Consider the following 17,617-nt stretch of genomic DNA (forward strand, 5'->3'; position numbering starts at 1 on the left):
AATTGGGCAAAACTGGCAGAAGAATAAGCTGTTTCTACATAGCTCATTCTGTTTATGAGTCAAGCCTTGAAATACAAGCATTATTCTTGATGTCTTCTAACTAGAACAGGTCTTTGTTAACAATTATAAAGCTTTTTACATATCATGTAGATATATAGCATTATTCATCTTCACTTTGCTGCCATTAATTAATAAGGCCTGATGTGCATCTCTTTTCATTCAGTTATAATTTGAGAACTTCTCATCGCCCTTTGGAAAGAACTGCAAGCATTATCTCAAAAATGACTCATTTAAAAAATCTTCTCAGTCTTACTGAGCAGCTCACAGCCAGCCAAGCTCACCCTGTGAAAAGTGGATACAAGGCACAGCAGGGGTGACTTAGCACATTCAAAATGGTTACTTGAGGTCCTTGTCTTTTACTCCAAATACCAAATGCAGTTCAGGACTACAGGACCTTCTGTTGCTTTCAGGGAAATGTGAGGGGCTCTGCTTCAGCACTGGATGCATTAAGAGTTATTTGGCTGGCAATACCTCAGTCCAGGACACTCCAATCTCTAAATCCCACTTCATAACACAGACCAGTGTCCACAGGACACGAAGGTGTATGCCTGCCAGAGGAACAGCACTGCTGAAATCGTTCTTCCTTAGACACAAAATGAAAGAAATCCCCAACTTTTTATCTTTTTAATAGTCTACAGCATTTTATTAAAGGGACTAATAAGTCAACATTTCCATGAATGGCTTCTATAGCAAATCACATTGCCCATTATTTTGTCTGGCTGCTGATGTCTAAATCTTGCTAGGCTTTTGTGGTAATCAACTAAATAAAGCAGCTAAAGGTTCAGTGAGAAAACAGGGGATTCGTTAAAGTTTTATTACCTTGCAAACTTGTTTAGGACGTTTGTGGAGTGTAATATGATGTAACATATACTAACTATTTTCTCTAGTTCATGACTTCTTTTCTCCTAAACCCTGGCAGATTCATTCATAGGCTTAGACAGAGTATTTTCTGCAGACTGAGAAATGCATGGCTGAGACTTCTCACTAGGTCTTAGCACATACTGAGGAAATCGATAACTCTCGGAACTGCCACGCAGGCACTTGCAGAACGCTCTTTTTATGGCTGTGCCACCTGTTACTCATCACCAAAATTAAATCTGTGTTTGGCTGTTTCAAGTGGCAGCAAGCTTAAGCAGAGCTGGCTCACTGTTAATAAATATTAACTGTGAAGATACATACTTTTACAAACCTATATCAGATAGTGTTTGATCAGATTTTCATAAGAAACAGCACCATCTTCTAGAACCAGCAAACTGGTTCTAAAATGATGCTTTCCACTAAATGTGAATTGTTTCTGGTTTACATTAAATTTAGGTAAAATCAGCCTTTACTTCTTGTATTCTAGAGTCTGTGTAGGTAAGGGCAAAAGCTAGATTTGCTATACTGATGGGGTGCCAAAATTTCAGTGATCAATAGCACAGCTCTACTGGATTGGCTTTTTATATGTCCCTGCTGCAATCAGCTGAAGAGAGGGACCCAAGCAGCACCAGAGTTACAGGAGTTATAAAACCATTACAGTTGTATGGTCACCTTGCTCTCAAACTCTTCTGCATCTTTCAGCTCTTGGGGATACCCATCAATCAGGAATCCTTTTGTGTCTCCTAGCTTGGAAACCATGGCTTCCTTCAGTAGCTCTAGGACAATACCCTGTATAGGAAAGAGAGGGAATTAGTTGGTTAATTAATAAGGTTGATACCTTACTTTGTTACACTGACTTCAGTCCTACACCCTTGAAAATGGCCCTGTTTGGCTATAAGTAGGTCCTGTAAATGAAGGTGTTTTTCTTGTCCTGCTGGTAGCAGGGCACCCTGCTTTTTCTTCTCTCAGGACCAGCTATGCCACGCAAATCTAGTGTTTAAATCCATCCAGGATTTCCCAAAGTGCCCTCTAGATAGCTCAGAACATTTCCTAGTTTCAAAATGAATGTTAATACCTAGAATGAATGTGAAACTCTAGAGTACTGTTGCAGCATTTTCCAATCTGATTGCATTTTGCTATGTCACTGGTGTAATTACATTAGATGGAAAGTGACCCCATCTGACCAAACACACTGAAGAGCAAAGCAATCAAAATCAAGCCTGAGCACAGATTTTAGTTTCCCCCGAGCAGCATTTTCCAGTATCTTTCATTAACAAACACATCCTCTGACCTAGCTGCACTTGCTGAAGAGCCACCAAGAGTTGGGACTGTGGACCTGCCATGTAAAATCAGGTCCGTCTGAGAATGACACCCTCTGCCTTCACAGTCTCCATTAAGCTGCAGTCCAGCTACTCTGGGATGTCAGCCAGCTCTGCAGGGAACTGCTGCAGGTACTGTAATTTAAAATAGCTGCCAGGACGACCAGCTCTGAATCTGAAATGTAACACTATAAAAAGGACATAAAGTTTCTGTTTCCTGTACTTATACTTACATTTTGCAGTGCATCTGTCTCACTGTATTTCATGTCTAATTTATTGCCTATGTGAAACATAAAGAAATACTGGCACTGAAAGGGGAAACAAGCGCCACAGGTTTGGCAATGAGTAAATGCCCCCCTCAGGTTACAGATTAATTTTACTGAAATGGGAATTACCAGCTCCAGTATCTATTTCCACTGTTTTAGACAATATACCTACAATGGCCTTTGTTTAACCATTAGGACCCCAAATAAAAGCATCACTTACACCAGGCACAGGTTCACCAGATTCCACGATGTCTTTGATCAATTTACTTCTCTCTGATAATGACGATAACTCACTTTGCAGAAGGTCACTAGTGGACAGGTGAGTAAATCCGTATTTCTTGGCTAACTGTTCACACTGGCTACCTTTGCCAGAGCCAGGCCCACCTTTGTGATGGAAAAAATAACTAGAATCAGAAAAGAATAAAAATTTTCCAATTCTCACACTACAGCCACCATGAAAATGGGAGGAAATTGATGAAACTAACTATTTTGCAATTTTTTTTTTCTAGAGACAGTCTCTACAGTAGAACAAGTCATATACTTTCCTTCTGATACAACTACATTGATGACTCAAAAATGTGTATCGAATTTGAAGGAGTCACAACAGTGTGAAATCTCTCACAGAGGAGAACCTGTTCCTAAAACACCATCAGCATATTAAGGAAAAACATGGAACAGCCTGTGGAAAAGGGTGTTTGACTCAGTACACATCCATTTCGACAGCTCAACAAATAGTAGCAAAATAATGTTCATTGCACCACTGTGAGGGAAATAATGAACTCCCACCTGCTCATTATTTCCCTCATCCTGGCCCCCATCCCGCTTACAGGAGCGGTGGGAGACAGTGGGCAGGAGAGGCAGGGCAATCACCCAGGGGAATGCTGTGGGTGTCCTCCCGGCAGGAATGGCACCTCGAACCTCCTGCTTCCTTTGGGCAGCGAGCGGCCTCCACCTCAGAGCCCCAGAGCCCGGCCTGAGCCGCTCTGCAGGGGCAGGCGCAGCCCTGTCCCAGCTCCGCCATGGAGGCGGCTGCTCCTCCCTCCGCTCCGAGGCCGATGGCATGAAAAGCCAAAGGCCTCTTCAGGCTCCTGGTGGGGCTTTGCAGCCACCCCTGCCCGGCTGGAGAGAAGGACAGTCCATGGAACCTGCTGGGAGCCGCTTGCCAGGCATCCCAGTGCGGTCACCTCCAGCGCTGCTGGCGGAACTGAGGTGAGGCCCCTGAGGCGCCATAGCGGTGCCAGGGTGTGGGAGGCGGGAGAGCAAATTGCTGCTGTGAATTTGTGGAGAAAATCTCACTGCGTGCAGTAGCAATTTTGCAGCCTTTGATGGATCTATTCAGAAGATCTACTGCAGCAGGAGGTAATTATAGCCTTGGAGGGAGACAATGCTCAAACTCTTTTCAGTAAAGTTTTTTCAGCAGGTGACCTGTGTATTTATCAAGTGTTGGGACTTGCAGGTAGGGCTACACAGCTCTGCTACGTGCATTTAAGATGCTAGAAAATACGTGGCTTTCCTGTTTGCTTATCTTTCCACAAACAAATAAAGGAATAATACACTCACAGTAGAGCAAATTTAGCACCATCTCCGCCTCACTTGAACTTTCTTCTAACTTTTGCATTCAATGTAAGAAATAATTGCTCTGAGCATATAATTTTCAGAGAAATTACAGTACTGTAGCTAGGACTAAAAATTGGGTCATAAAGAAGTAGTATCAAAGGAAGGGGTTTGTTTTCTGTGATCTGCAGTCTTTTACTTCAGCTTCTTCTCTCAAGGAGAATTACCAGCCTGTGGTGTGAGACTCACACCTGTGCTAAAATTTTTCTAGAACTATCTTTGTTGCAGGCTTCTCTTCTGGCCAGTGTGGGTTGCATGTTGCTTTTCTATTGCTATAATATGAAGAACATTATTGTTTTGTAAAAACACTAGCTGAAAGAAAACAAGGAAAAAATAGGAGGGGCTGTAAAGAAACAGATGTAGAGAAATTACAAGCAAATTACCAGTAATGAGTCCCTTAAATATCTGAGTGGCAATTAGTTGTATTTCTGGCCTGTTTGGGGGGTTTTTAGATCAGTAAGTTTGTGCATGCATGTGCTTGTTTACACATTCTGTCTCCTGGCCTTGAATATGCTAATAGTTCAGTAATTTAATCCTATTTATGTGGTGTATGTGTACAGTATTAAAAATTCCCAGCTATGAAGATTATTGTATTCTTCTTCTTATATAATTGTTTCTCTTCTGAATGCAGAGCCCAACCAGAAATTTCATAATTTCTCCTCATATACAAAATAAACTAGATCTCTTCTTAGAAAGAACAATACAAGGACATTTTTGGGTTTTTAGCAGGTAAATATTCAGAAAACTTGATGTGTTTCTAATACCTTTGTGTGTTAGTATTTTAAAAGAGAACACTGTCAGAATGGCACAATATGCAGGGCATACACCATAATGAGCGTGTCTCCAAAACATTTATTAAAATGACTATTTTTTTTTATTAAAAGAGTTCCAACAAACCAGAAATTAACATGGTGAGATCTTTAAAGAGTAAAAACATATTTGAGTAAGTTATGTGCTGAAAATGGTAGTTTTTACGGCCACTGGTATTAATTTAGATTCATTTGATGAGTAGCAAAGCATCCTACTGCTTGACAAATGCATATGACCCCCTTTATCCAGTCTTGTGCTTTCTTATCCATGAATAAAACCACAGTTCTTGCTTGGCATGATCTGAGAAGAGACTGAATTCCCCAGGAAATTCAGCATTGAGGGCTGAGTACAATTTGGCCTTTTCACCAGTATTAATTTACGTGTCTGAAATGAAAGTATTATCTTGTCTCCTTCTGAAGTTCCTTAATGTGACTAAAATAGAGATATTCAGGTGGGAAAGGATGTGAAAGTGCATTTTCTTACTAATTAGGTGTTTCCTTCTTGCTCAGAGTTTATACTTAAAAGACTGCTACATAAGCAGCTTTAACAGCAAATCAATCCTACAGCCATGAAGCTCATGATCAATTTGTAGTGTTAAAAAAATTGTACCAGTTCTTTTAGTGGGTGTTTTTATTAAATCTATTAATTTTTCTAAAGAAAAAAAAATTACTTGAAAAAAGTTTATCTGGAATAACAGCTGCATATGAAACATAAAAGCTAGCAGAAAAGATTTTTTCAGAAGGCTTCTTGTTATGCTGGTTTTCATATGGAAAATACTTGAGGCATTGGAAAAGGTAATCAAGTTTTCCCCATGGCTCAATTGTTAGGAGAAAAATATGTCCCCACTTTTGTTGTGAAGGCGTAAGATTCTTTGTGAACACTGTCATTTTTTCTGTATGCTGTCATCTTGTACTCTGCCTACGTGTACTTTGATAAAAAAAGTGTTGGTTCATGATAACGTGTAATTCAGATTAATCATGTTGTCTTCTGATTTCTACATATGACACGAAGAGGAAAAGCTAAAGCCTAGAAAACAGCCAGAGGAATTATGCATGTGATGTGACCGGTAGGACAATATAGAACTACCAGCAGTTCTTCAATGTTAGCATGCCTTTGTATTTTCCTAATATTGCTCACTGCAGCACATCTTGCTTTAAAGCTCATTTGGTAGCTTAATAAAAATCAAAAACTGCAGATGAAGAAATTAAGAGCATTGTATTAAGCAGTGAGGTTATTCTTGGAAACAGAACGTCTTTGAGTGTCCCTTTGTGCTTTTTGTTACAAATAGTAAGCAAGAATGTGGAAGCAGAGTACTAACACAGAAATTAAATGCAGTTCTCTATATTGCTTTTCCATAGACAAGGCCAGATTAAAAGGTCTGTGCAATCCCTTAGAGCAGGATTCCCTTCCATTATGTTGATTCATCGGCCTGCGTGAAGGGATCTTTTGGTAAATAAGTTTCTGACAGCACTGCTGACTTAGGTGGTTACTTTTACCCGTTTAATTATTGACTGCAGAAATGCTTCACAGAGAGCCCTTCAAGGGGAGAAAAAGAATGGTCTCAGTGAGGGGGGTAACATGACCAATTGCCCAAGCAGCACTTCTGAATGTTCAACTGCAGTCAGCCCTAGATCACTCAAAGGTCTCAGCTCTCCTCCCTCCTACCCAAATCTTCCCCAGAGTGGCAAAGACCACGAGCCTGGGCATGTGACTCAGATGTACTGCTCCTTAATGATGATAGAGGGGGCTGGGACTGCTGCTGCGAGTGAGCAGGGACAGGAACAAGCAATATGAGCAGCTCATGGACCAGCTTTGCTGTTGGAAATACTGATAGAGCAAAAGTGTCATACAGACAGACTGAGATGCCTCTATTTTAAATCTTACAAGTTTATCATATACTAAAATATCATGAGCATTTATATAAAATGCCAGCAGTAGGATTTACAACACAGTCCCACCATTTATTTTAAAATGTTTCAATTTCAAGACCTTGTTATCATAATGAGTATCATCCCTATATCATGGAGAAGTGCCTGCAGGGGAAACCTAGCTGCACAAGGCAGCCTCATAAGTCTGAATTGAAACCAAAATAACGTCAGTTATTCCATCCCTAAATTCAAGCAAAAATATTGGAGGACTTGATCAGTTTGGCCATTTTATCAATGTTACTTGGATTATATATACAAGTAAAAATAAGCCTTAAGAATATGGCATTTGAAGGCTTCTCAGTAACACCTCATCTGTTGTTCACAAATGATTTTAGTGTAAGTGACACCATACAGGAATTATGCTTTTATATAACAAAAACAACAAAAAAGCCCTCAACACTTGCTTTGTATTTCTTTTTTCTAAGAAATTATTTTCATCAGGAAACAACCTTTTGCACATGTTGGCAGAGTGATGCAATATCCTGGGACATGACTGAGTTTTCATCCTTCTAAAAGAAAATGTGAAGTTTATTTCACGGAAAGTCAGGGAAATCAGCCTTCTGCAGCTTCTGCAGTTAGCTTGGACTGACTGGGGGTTTAATTATCAGTACTGCTCATCCTATACCTCTCTGATTGTAGAAGGAGCTGCAATACAGTACAGCATACTTTAGGTTGGCAGTGACCTCATCTGGTTAAACCTTACACTCAAAGCAGGCCTAAATTAATGATAAATTGAATTAGATTATGGCATTCAAGGTCTGACATACCTGGGACAAATAAAGAGTTTGAGGTCTGGAATATATTTATTTATTTTATTTTGGTGTGAACACAAGAAGCTCCTGTCTGCAGCTGATAATGTCTTACTTCTTGGTGTAAATGGTGAGAATATCATCAGTGTCAGCTAAAAACTGGTCTTTCTTCCACTGAGTTTAAGCAATTACCAGCTTTAGCTCATCAGCAAGAATATAACAAAGATTCTGTAAAGGAAAGTGGTTACATTAGCTATGCTTTAAACACCTCATTTACAAGTCAGCGGGGAGTTTGTTTCTGATCCAAGGTGCAGAAAGATTCCCGAAACCTCCTGTTTCACATCCAGCCTCAACCAAAGCCAAATGTTTTCTGAACCTCCTGCAGAGGACAGGGAGGGGTAACGGCCCCAGTAACTGTGTTATGTGTGACAGTTTCGTGGATGCAATATGGAATATTGCAATAGTTAAGAATTAGAAGATCATACATCATTCATTGTGGTTAAAATTGATGAAATAGGAGGTTTTGCTTGCTTTTTTTCTTTGGTTTTTAATGACTGGCAATGATTACTTTTGAATATTAATTAGAGCATCACCCAATTTTATCTTCACCCCTCTTTGTATTTTTTTTCACTTGAATTTTACTTTACTGGCCAAATTTGTCTTGTTTTTGCCTCTTTTATTATCCTGCTGCTATCTCCTATATTTTTTACTTGCTGGTACTATTTCTCTGGTTTACAATATGGATAGAACATTGACATTGTTGCTTAATTAATCCCACTTGACTGTTATTCCAATTAATTCCTACATTACCTCTAATGTAAACTTTTGCTAATTAGATTGTTTCTTTTTCTTTCCCTTTTTGGACAGTTTTCAAGGGTAATTAGTGGGGGAGGGAACTGCCTGTTTCTTTCTCTTTGTCTTACAAACAGTGTCTGTTTGTCAGCTATGGCAGATGGTGCATTTGTTTGATTAGTTTGTAAACTACTTCAAATGTACATCTTTAAAATTCTAGCTTTAAAACACCTTTATAAATATCTTATTATTTCCTCATGAATACACACACCTATGTAATAAGGTGTCATCCCTAACGAGCCCAAGACAGTTTTTCCCGTTCCAGTATCCTATGGCAGCCTGCTCCAACCCATCTTCTCTGCTCTCTCTTAAGTCAAGGTATCATGGGCTGAACATCTCTAGAACTGCCCACCACAACAGAGTACTTAACCACTGACATTTGGGGCTTTTTTTCCTTCTCCCCATCCCCAACAGTTTTGTTCTGCTCCTGTGAGATTTCTTCAGATTTTTCTTTCACTCTTGTACCATTCACAATGATCACATTTCAGCTCTTGACTGACATGTAAGATAACTTCCTGCCTGCACAAATGGTGTTCATTTGGGTAGTGTGTATAATGCTAAACCTGGAGTGCTTGTGGATCAACAAGTGATCCAGGCAGATTTATCTGCCTGAAAAGGGGGATGGTGGTATTTTGGGAAAAAGTATAAATCATTCTAGATAATTTTTTGAAAATTAACCCATGTTTGGACTTAGTAAAACTTCTCATTACAACCTTTTCAACAAAGAAAAACAGAGTTTTGATTAAGCATAATTTACCTCTGTTCCCAGAAAGCATTTACTAAATAGTCTGAGATGGATTTAAGAGCAGGAATAAATAGGAAAAATGTGTGGTTTCAATTTTAAGCTTCAAGATGACTAATAGGTGCCCTATAAAAAATTATAAATAAAAATTTAAAATCACTCTTTGTAAAATAAAAAGATTCCCAGAGGCAAATGAAAAATATGCTTTGCTATGGACAATTTCAGAGGCAAAATTCCTTGAGTATATTAGCTTTTCTTTCCTTACAAATCTGTTTGTACAAACCTAAACATTATTTTTCAATAAGATATGCAAGACAGAGAGAATTAAAATTTTTCACTGTAGTGAACAGCAGGAAGGTGTACTTCAGTAAGCATAGATTACAGTTTGCTTAAAGGCTGAAAATTAGGTGTTAGACACCTTTCCCTTAAGAAAAGTCTTCAGTGAACTCTTCAGTAACCTCATTTTACTTTTTCAAACACGTAACATCCATCATAGGCTTGCAATAAATTGAGTCAACTTGTATTTGGTACAAGAGTGTGAGATAAAATTACAACATGAGAAGACTCTTCATCGAATCTTTTAGGTTGCAAGGCACTTCTTGGAATCATTTAGTCAGACAACTCTGTTACACCAGGATCAGCTACAGCAGGTTGATCTGAACTCTGTCAGGTTGGGGTTTGAACATCTCTAAGGATGGAGACTCTACAGTTTCTGGGCAACTCGTTCCAGTGTTTGACTACCCTCATAGTAAAAAAGTGGGTTTTGTGTTCAGGTGAAATTTAATGCATTTTGAGTTTTCCCCATTTTCTCTTGTCCTGTCACTGGGCACTACTGAGAAGATTCAGGTATTTATACTTAATGGTAAAATCCTCTGGAGCCTTCTCTTCTCCAGGCTGAATAGTCCCAGTTCTCTCAGCCTCTCCTCAAATGAAAGATGCTCCTATTCCTCAAACATCTTCATGGTCCTCCACCACACTCACTCCAGTAAGTCATTATCTTTCTTGTACTGGGAGCCCAGACTGGATACAGTACTCCAGATGCAGTGCTGAATAAGGAGAAAAGATCACCTCCCTCAAGCTGCTGGTGTTGGAATGTTTTTGGATTCTTCCTGAATTCTGAATGAAACTTCCATTCACTTACTATTAATTTTGGAAGTCCTTTTGTTTTTCCCCAGGAAAAACAATGCACAAATTGATTTAGTTTTATGTAAAACCACCCATGTTCTGGTATCTGTCCTTAGGTCCTTGGAAACGTGTGTTCCTGCTCTGTATTGTAAAGCAGTTCTAAAAACTGCTCAATACAAAAGCAATTATTCTTTCCAAGTAATTAGAACTAAGCTTTAAGATCAATCTTCTGGTTATAATTTGTTTTAAAAGACTGCTCAAAGTTTATGCAAATTATATTAGTCACATTCATATGATAAAGGGCATTAACGTGGTGGATGTGGATTTCTGAAAGCAGTATAAATTAAACCCTGAACCTGCAAATCTTCAGTGCTAAGCATCAGGCCTGGTGTGGCTTTTAAGAGTGTGCTGAGCACATGCAGAACTGAAACCTGTATTTAACAGAAGCTGCTTCACAAATAAGGAGGGGAAGAGACCTGGTATTTTTCAGCCAAATCTCAAACTTCTGAGTTATAATCCAATTTAATAAAATTTCAGTTAGTGCTGGTGAGGTAGCTTTGGTTTGGGAAGTCACACAACTCGACTGTAACTGCAAAAGAAAGGTTATTTTGAAGATGTTCACACTTAAATGAGCTGCCTGCTCTGAGCTTTACACAACTGTTGATAGCATGGTCAGACTCAAGCTAATTACATGTTATTAAATCCTAACTCCCTTTCAAAAGACTAAACCACCACTGTAGAATAAATATTCCCAACCAATCTATTTTGCTAAATAAATAAATCATATAATCAAAGCTAAATAACATGGGAATACTCAAATGTAGCAGTTAAATTAGGAATCCTACTTACCGACAACAAAAATGATGTTTGATTTCCTCAGATCTTCTGAAAAATCTAAAATGAAAATAAGCATTCTTTAGTGGCAAGAGCTACTAATTTTAATGTCAGCTACTTACCACACCAAACTGTGTAACAGTCATGCAAGGGGATGTGATTTTACTAGATTTACTTTCTGCTATAATGCTCTCCATTCCAGAAGGAGCTATTATCCACAAGCCTATTAATCTCTCAGTTTCATAGTTGTCATTGCAGATATGATAAAGACATTTTACCTTAAAATAGACCTTGCACATACTCATCAGTTCTTTAAAAAAAGGAAGAGGAAAAAAGAGAGAAGCAGATTCATCTTGATGTAATGACATGATGTAATTCCTCCTCAGCCACTGCAGTTTTCACCGAGTTTGTTATTACATTATGATTGCTATAGAAGCTTTTCCACTTCCCATTTAGATTTTATACTCTCTGAAATGTAGTTCTAAATTCCTCTGAGCCTCAAATTCAGCCAAATAATAACCATCTTAGCTGAAATCCAGGCAATACTCTCACCAAACTATAGTTTATACTATCTCACTACTGTATGCATTGCAGCTTTGCCTTTTACTGAAATGGTATCTTTTGAAAAAGCAATTCCTTCTGGTCTGAGTCCCATCCCTTCACTGATTGTACCAGTACAGAAGGTGATCTTGCACCATGTGAGCCTCCTGAAATGTTATTGTCTTTGAGTTAATCACTTACAAGACACATTAATCTACCTCATACAATTTTGGGGTCTATTTTGAGGTGTCTAGGTCTCTTATTACAAAAAATCATTAGCCATGAAAAGTTTTGCTTTATCCTTTCAGTCCTCTTAGACTCTTGGCACCTCATACTTTCCAAGGAGACTTTCATAACTGCCAATTTCTGAAAACATCTATAAGATTCAATGCTGATTAACAGTAGTATTCTCTAATTTTGAATCCACTGGCCTAAAGAGTATAAAAATGTCTTTTACAAACTTTAATTTCCATTCAAAGAGAATTCACATGATAAAAATCCTTTGAGACATAAAGTTCACAATATAAATAACCCAAATTCACTTTACTTTCTAAGTAAGTATTTAAATAATGGGAAATCAAAGGTTTCAAAATTAAATGGCAAGTGACACTGAAAAAGAAACTCACCTCCTGTGCTCTCATAACCAGAAAAACTTGACTGATCCTCCTCCTGTTAATTAAGCAATTGACAAATTCAAATGGATATTCTGCATAGTTTGCATTTTTCTTATATCTGCCTATCCATATATCATAACATATATCTCTCTAAGCTCTCAGTTTTAATCTGTGTTGAGATATGGTTTACAATGCCACAGAAATGCTGTTAGTGCTGTTTCAGTTGCTAGAACATAAGCACAGAGGACCCAAGATATCATGAGATGATTCACTATCCCATATAATGAGTGGAGTTCCTCAGGGTTTGGAATGGTGACCAGTGCTGTTTGACATCTTTGTTGGTGACACGGACAGTAGGACCAAGTGCACCCTCAGCAAGTTTTTCAGTGACACCAAGCTGTGCTTGAGGGAAGGGATGCCATCCAGAGGGACCTGGACATGCCTGAGAGGTGGGCCCATGTGATCCTTGAGAAGTTCAGGGCCAAGTACTAGTTACTGCTCCTGTGTCAGGGCAATCCCAATACAGATGCAGGATGGGTAGAGAACGGATCCAGTGCAGTCCTGAGGAAAAGGACTTGGGGTTGTTGGTGGATGAGAAGCTCAACATGATCCATCAATGTGCATTTGCAGCCCAGAAAGCCGACTGTGTCCTGAGCTGTGTCAAAGGCAGCGTGGGAGCCAGAGGGAGCGGATTCTGCCTCTCTACCCTGCCCTTGTGAGACCCCACCTGGAGCGCTGCATCCAGCTCTGGGGCCCCAGCATAAGCACAGGGGCTTGCTGGAGTGAGTCCAGAGGAGTCCCCAAAGATGCTCCAAGGGCTGGAGCACCTCTCCTAGGAAGACAGGCTGAGAGAGCTGTGATTGTCAACTTGGATAGGTCTCAGGGGAAACTTTATAGCAGCCTCCCAGGACCTGAAAGGAGCCTGCAAGGACAATTTCCAATTTCCAAGGACATGGAGTGGCAGGACAAGGGGAAATAGCTTTAAACTGAAAGACAGTAGGCTTAGATCAGATCTTGGGAAGAAATTCTTCACCGTGAGAATGGAGAGGCCCTGGAACACATTTCCCAGAGAAGTTATAGATTACTCATCCCTGGAAGTGTTTAAGGCCAGGCTGGATGGGGCTTTGAGCAACCTGGTCTAGTGGAACATATCCCTGCCTGCTGAGGGCTTGGAGCAAAATGATCTTCAAGGTCCCTTCCAGCCCAGGCCATTCTCTGCTATAATACTGATTTTGTGAGGAACAGCTCTTCAGTGTCCAAATGCACAGAGCCCACATGATATATAAGCAACCAATGTGCATCCTGAATTGCTTCCAAAGTAACTATGGTATGATCAGCTGTTAATAGTGAGAAAGCAATATTGGAGAAACTCCTAGAGGTGAACTATAATATAAAGATGGGATTAGTCTTTGATTTCAAATAACTTAAATGTGTTTGCCTTGTGAATGCGACACAAGCTACAAGTTGTTATAAAGGCTGTTGAACTACAAGGAGGGACTACACCAGGGAAATAGGGGATGTGGTATATTTTTTCTCCTGAGATTTAACCACTTAAAATTATTTTGTCATTTATTGTCTATTATAATCAATGAGAAATTACATATACTGGCCAGCAAGACAGTCAGAATGGGAATTCTTTGTTGTTCTGATAAATGAGAATTATGTATGTGCTGGACATAGTCTAGGTTATGTGGTGTCAATATACTCACACCAATACTTTAGCCTGGTCTGTAAAATATCAGTAGTAGCATTGACAGTAACGTGTCACACCCCCATGTGACAGCATTACATCATCAGTGCATAACATCAGCAGGAAACACATTATGTGAGTCATCTCAGTAGCATATGGTTACCAAGCCATAGTTTCTGACAGCACAGCTCTCAGAAATAGCCACTTTAAATGTGTGGAGCTGCAGGAGCAGATGAAGTGAGACAAACTGCAAGGTGACTGGAATGGGTAAACTGCTGCCCACTGTAATTTGCAGGGCTCCTGCACTACCCTTGCAGGTTTTTCCTTGTGTTCCCATCATCATTGAAACTGAAGTACTCTTCATTAGGCTAAAGTACCATTACATTGGTTGCACAGAGTATTTTCATTTTTTGATTCACAGTAGTTCCCAGCCTACTACACTGCAGCAGGAGAACTGCCATCTCAAAAAAAAAAAAAAAAAAAAAAAAAAAAAAAAAAAAAAAAGGCAGCATTTTCAAATGAGAGATTAATTGCTTTCCTACATTCCAAGAGACAATATTAACCCCGTCCTTTGTTTTTGCATGTAAAAATACAATAAAATAATTAGCCCTGAGAAGGATATATTGCATACAAAAGGCTTCATTTTAGATTCCTTTTCCTATAATGCCTTTGAAAGTTTATGGATCAAAATCATTTTAGGCACAAAGTTTAGAGTAAAATTCCTTTAAAAATCAGGGTCAGAATTCCAAGCTTACAATCAAATCAAAGAACTGAAAGTGGCATTACTTCTTTCAAGTTTTACTCTTGTTCTCCACTATAATTGCAGACTGAAACTGCCTCCAACCAGTTTTTGTGCTGAGCTCGGTGAGGAGCTAGATGTGCTGTCTGGTTTGAGGTCCTTTGCAAAGAGTGACAGTCTGGCACCCTGTTTAATGCAGTCCCCTCGTGTTTGTAGTTGACAATATCCATTTCTGATTTCGTCTTTCTAGCAAGTAGGTCTCTAAACTGTGAATGGCTTGACCTGTATCAGGCTGAAAACACTGTTCTGCCTTGTTACCAGAGTGCTTTGGAAAATAACTGTGGGATTTAGCAAGTGATCACATAAGGCAAAGTCCCTCCAGTTAGATAGCAAATGGTATTTGACACCACATTGCCATCAGCAATACAGTGATTTAGCAGCAGTCTCTGTATTCTCAGTACAGCTGTTTCCATGTACTTGAAAGCAAAGTGAGGAAGATCACATCTTATACATAATGAGCTCCGAAGAAAGATGGCTAGTCTGTAATTTCAGATGCCTTTACAGTCAAGTTATATCTACAAATATTATCTGGAAACATGTTCATTAGTGGAGCATAGCTGTCTGTGTAACTACTTAACCAATATCAACAGTTCGTTAAAATAATTGCTAAATAGAGAAGTTTGCTACCTGTGAAGAATCTCTTATCTGACATTTGTCTTTAGAGTTGGAAAATGCAGGCTTTTGACTGCCATTTGACTTGTCATTTAGGTTGTAATTAGTAAACATCTGACTGGTAGTAGATACTTCATTGGTTAATGAGTTTTCAGTTACTGCCTGTCATTGCTAGGTTGTGAAGTCCACAGAATCATAGAAAGGTTTAGGTTGGAAGATCATCTAGTTCCAACCCACCTAATTTCCATAATAACAAACTATGACAGTATGTCTCGACAAATAATAAAGGAATGATACAGAATTCTTCAGAAGTTTCAATTTTGCTGCTAATGAGGCAGTACCTTCAAGGCATATCAATAAAGTAGATTTAATTTTTTTATCTAATGAACAGACATTTTTTTCATTAGGACTTAGTGACAGCTATTTTGAATGTCAGTTACCTGATAAGTGAGAAAGCTTTTCTGTTACCCATTAATAACCACTTCTCCAGTCCCTGCAGGTTTTAGTTGGGGTTTTGTTTTTTTGTTTTACATGGAAAAGAAAAAAGTTCTCCCTTATCACCTCATTGTTGTTTGAATACTTCTAGAAAGTAGTGGTGAAAAGTGCCTGAATCATTTTATTCAGATTTCTAGCAGATATAACAGGAGTTTCTCCTCCAAATTTACCAAAGATGATAAATAATCACGGATAAGGGAGGAAAGAGACAATGGAACAAGACTGAATTACAAATACAGCTTGACTGCTGCTTAAAATTATGCTCAATTTTCAAGCTTGAATTTGAGAATGTAAATATTCCAAGGAACGTGTCAGACACAAATTATTGAAACAAATAAAAATTACATGTTTCTTTGCTGGTTTTATGCCAGGGCAGTGCTCCCTAGGAATGGATTTTATGAGCCATACCATTAAATTTGATTTATACTTCAAATCAGTTTTGAGCCTGAGCTGCTTTCTGCAAGCTGAGTGTTAAAGTATGCCTCTAGAAAGCAGAGGTGGCTGTGCTCTGACCTCCTCTGCTCCAGAACTAACAAATAAGGTAAGACTCAGTAGGAATACCTTCATACTTCAAGGCTTTTTTTTCCCCCAAAGGACAAATTTTCTTATATATTTCATGCTGCTCAACAGAGTGAAGTTATTTGTGTCAAAAAGGACTAATAGTAATTAAGATGAGGGTACAGTGCTAATGTTTTTCGAGGTGATTTTTGTTTGTTCAGAATGCATACACCTGCAAAAACATCGGTGCTCATAATAGCATCTAAAAAATGCTGACAGGTGAGATCACTGTGATTCCAATTTTATTCTGGGTTTCTAGCAAAGACAAAACTCTCTGCCATTATGTCTTGTGAGGACAGGCTGAGGGTCTAGGCATGTTCAGCCTTGAGAAGACTGAGAAAGGACCTAATCAATATCTATCAGCCTCTGAAGGGAGGTGTCAGAGGATGGACCAGGTTCTGCTCAGTGGTGCTGCGTAATGGGACAAGAGGAAACAGCAAAAAAATGATGCACAGGAAGTTCCACCTGAAGAGGAGGAAGAACTTCTTCACTGTGCAGGTGACCAAGCACTGGCACAGATTGCCCAGAGAGGTTTTGGAGTCTCCCTCACTGGAAATACTCAAGAGCCATCGGATGCAATCCTGTGCCATGGGCTGTAGGATGACCCTCCCTGAGCAGGAAGGCTGGACCAGGTGACCCACTGTGGTCCTTCTTCCCACCTTCCCCATTCTGTGATTCTGTGATTATTCTTTTAAAACAAAACTTATTTTCAGTTCTAAAAATAATAATAAAAAATTATACCTATACAGAGTTAGAGATTAACCCATTTTTAACACTTGCAAGCCAAGATCAAATTATCTAGCTTTTAAATTTGTTTGTTTGGGTTTTTTTCAGATTTTGCATTCATGTTCTTCACGAACATCAGGAATATCTGCAGGTAGTTCAGAGAGGAAAAAGTCACAATGTGTTTGCTATTGTTTGTGGGGGTTGGTATTTGTTAACTTCTGTACCTACGTAGAATGACAAAAATACATATGATTACTTAGCATGAAAAAGAAAGCAAAATCTGTTTAGTTTCATATTGATTTCCAAACACTGGAAAAAATTTCCAAGAAATTACCTCTTAAGGGCAAACTTACCAGCAAGGTATGCAATCAGAACACCCCTCCCAGGAGAGTATCAGCAGTTTGCATCATCAGAGCAGTGTAAGAG

General features: G+C 39.1%; 1 protein-coding gene across 2 annotated transcripts in view; it reads right to left on the reverse strand.

The window, feature by feature from the left end:
- AK5 (adenylate kinase 5) overlaps window positions 1-17,617 on the reverse strand; it is an 84,327-nt gene that overhangs the window by 11,756 nt on the left and 54,954 nt on the right. For both annotated transcript variants that reach the window (XM_069023103.1, XM_069023104.1), the window contains exons 9-12: window positions 12,324-12,366; window positions 11,173-11,217; window positions 2,724-2,887; window positions 1,591-1,707 (exon numbers count right to left, since the gene is read on the reverse strand). In XM_069023103.1, the coding sequence (XP_068879204.1) occupies window positions 1,591-1,707; window positions 2,724-2,887; window positions 11,173-11,217; window positions 12,324-12,366 (369 nt within the window). The remainder of the gene's footprint in view (window positions 1-1,590; window positions 1,708-2,723; window positions 2,888-11,172; window positions 11,218-12,323; window positions 12,367-17,617) is intronic.

Source organism: Aphelocoma coerulescens, chromosome 8, assembly GCF_041296385.1.
Source record: "Aphelocoma coerulescens isolate FSJ_1873_10779 chromosome 8, UR_Acoe_1.0, whole genome shotgun sequence".
Lineage (NCBI taxonomy): Eukaryota > Metazoa > Chordata > Aves > Passeriformes > Corvidae > Aphelocoma > Aphelocoma coerulescens.